Here is a 1,845-nt window from a genome sequence, read left to right as displayed (position 1 = left end):
TCTTCCGGGAACGGGAAGAAGATCCTGGGGTCGAGCGACGTGCCCGAAGACGAAGAGTGTCCCTAAGGGATCAAGCGTGACAACTGCTACTATTACTACTACTACTACTACTAGCACTACACCTACTGCTACTGCTATTACTACTACAGGGGGCCAGCCTCGTTAAGAACCAACTACGCATACGATGAACACACAGACACAAAGAAAAAAACGAGTAAGCCACTTATTTTTTTCCTTTTATTTTTTTATTTTGTTTATTTATTGATTGTTGTGAGTGGCGGTTGTTGAATATTCAGGTACACTTCTTTCATGGGACTGCTGCTCCAACCCAACCCCTACATCCACCCAAACCCCAACACCACATCGCGATCCCCCACCCCCACCCGTCCTGACCACCCCTCACTCCATCATCTCTCCTCCTCCCCCCACCAAAGAGGATACATATATATATATTTTGTTTTGTTTATGCTTTCTGAAAGGATTTTAATATTGATGTTTTAACGTTAGAAGTGTTCAGCCTTATTTATTTAATTTTGGAATGCATTATATATAATTATTATTTTATTATTATTATTATTATTATTATTATTATTATTATTATTCTGTTATTTGTAATTATTTTATGGGTATTTATATAATTTCACCTTATTGTTGTGTTTTTTTTTTATTTGAACAAGTGTAAAAAGTGTACATATGTGTCTTGACCCCGCTACCTCCGTGCCGGGGACGACATCACTAGACCAGGGAAGAGGTGGTGAATGGAAAAACATCAAGAACGAAAGCACTGAGTGACCAAATGTAATTTAGAAGGATTTCTAAATATTTTATTATTATTATTATCATTATTATTATTATTATTATTATTGTTGTTATTATTATTATTATTATTATTATTATTATTATTATTATTATTTTATTATTATTTTGAATGTTATGACATTGTTTTTTGCCTTTTCTATGTGTTTTTGTTCTACTGCTGTAATACACAAACACACTCAAAAGAAACTCAGTTATTCTCAGTAAATGCGTTCAAATGGTCCTAAATGGGTTTGCAGATTGCATGACTGACAGGGCCGTGGCACTGCCTCTCAGACGGGTATATATCTAACCTAACCTACCTCCAACTTTCTTCCTTTGCATTATGTCTCTGTTCTCACTGACCAGAAAGACCACAAAGAGTGAGCAATTGTTTTTATTGTTGTTTTATGTCCATATCTGGTCGCTGCTAAATCGCAAAAGAACCCCAGAGGTTGTGTGAAGAAGCGGGCTGGGTTTTGTTTGCGATGCGTCCTTTCTGTCTACATGCTGCTTTGGGAGAGATACAATTTTGTATAAGTCTATTCCAAAGTGTCCAACTGCGCACTTGTGTGTGTATCTACACTTTTGTCATTAAGATGTAATGTAAAAGAAAGTGATATATTTAATAAAAACCTTAACCTCAGCTATGTTGCTGTCTTGGCCTCTCTCTGACCCCCCCCAGGTGAGGTTTATGATTGCACGAGGTTGGTGTTTCGCTGGATACGCAACAGCCATTAAGTTAGTGGCAAAGAGCCATGACACGTATCAGCTTGATCAGGATACACTTTGGCGAATAAGACTCGCTGTCACTCTCTCACTCTATCTTTCTCCCTCTCTCTTGTTCTATTGCTCTCACTGTCTCTGTTTGTCGCTTTCTCTTTCTTGCTTGCTCTCGCTCTCCATCTGGCTGTTTGTCTTTCGTTCTCTCTCTCTTCCTCTCTGTCTCTAACACTCCCTCTTTCTTGCTCTCTCTCTCCTACACACACAATACACTAACATTTGCAACATCACAGCCCTTTCCAAAGTGTGCATTGATAATTACAAAAC

The 1,845-nt window shown here is 38.2% G+C and overlaps 1 protein-coding gene across 1 annotated transcript in view; it reads left to right on the top strand.

Moving 5' to 3' along the window:
- igfbp1a (insulin-like growth factor binding protein 1a) overlaps window positions 1-1,441 on the top strand; it is a 3,538-nt gene extending 2,097 nt beyond the window's left edge. Inside the window, exon 4 of the mRNA XM_060066729.1 lies at window positions 1-1,441. This exon is cut by the window's left edge and continues 45 nt beyond it. Within this exon, the coding sequence (XP_059922712.1) occupies window positions 1-66 (66 nt within the window). The 3' untranslated portion in view covers window positions 67-1,441.
- Window positions 1,442-1,845: the final 404 nt, after the last annotated feature.

The sequence above is a fragment of the Gadus macrocephalus genome, chromosome 12 (assembly GCF_031168955.1).
Source record: "Gadus macrocephalus chromosome 12, ASM3116895v1".
Taxonomy (NCBI): Eukaryota; Metazoa; Chordata; class Actinopteri; order Gadiformes; family Gadidae; genus Gadus; species Gadus macrocephalus.
Note: the sequence above shows the minus strand (reverse complement) of the source record. Positions and strands in the feature narration are given on the sequence as shown.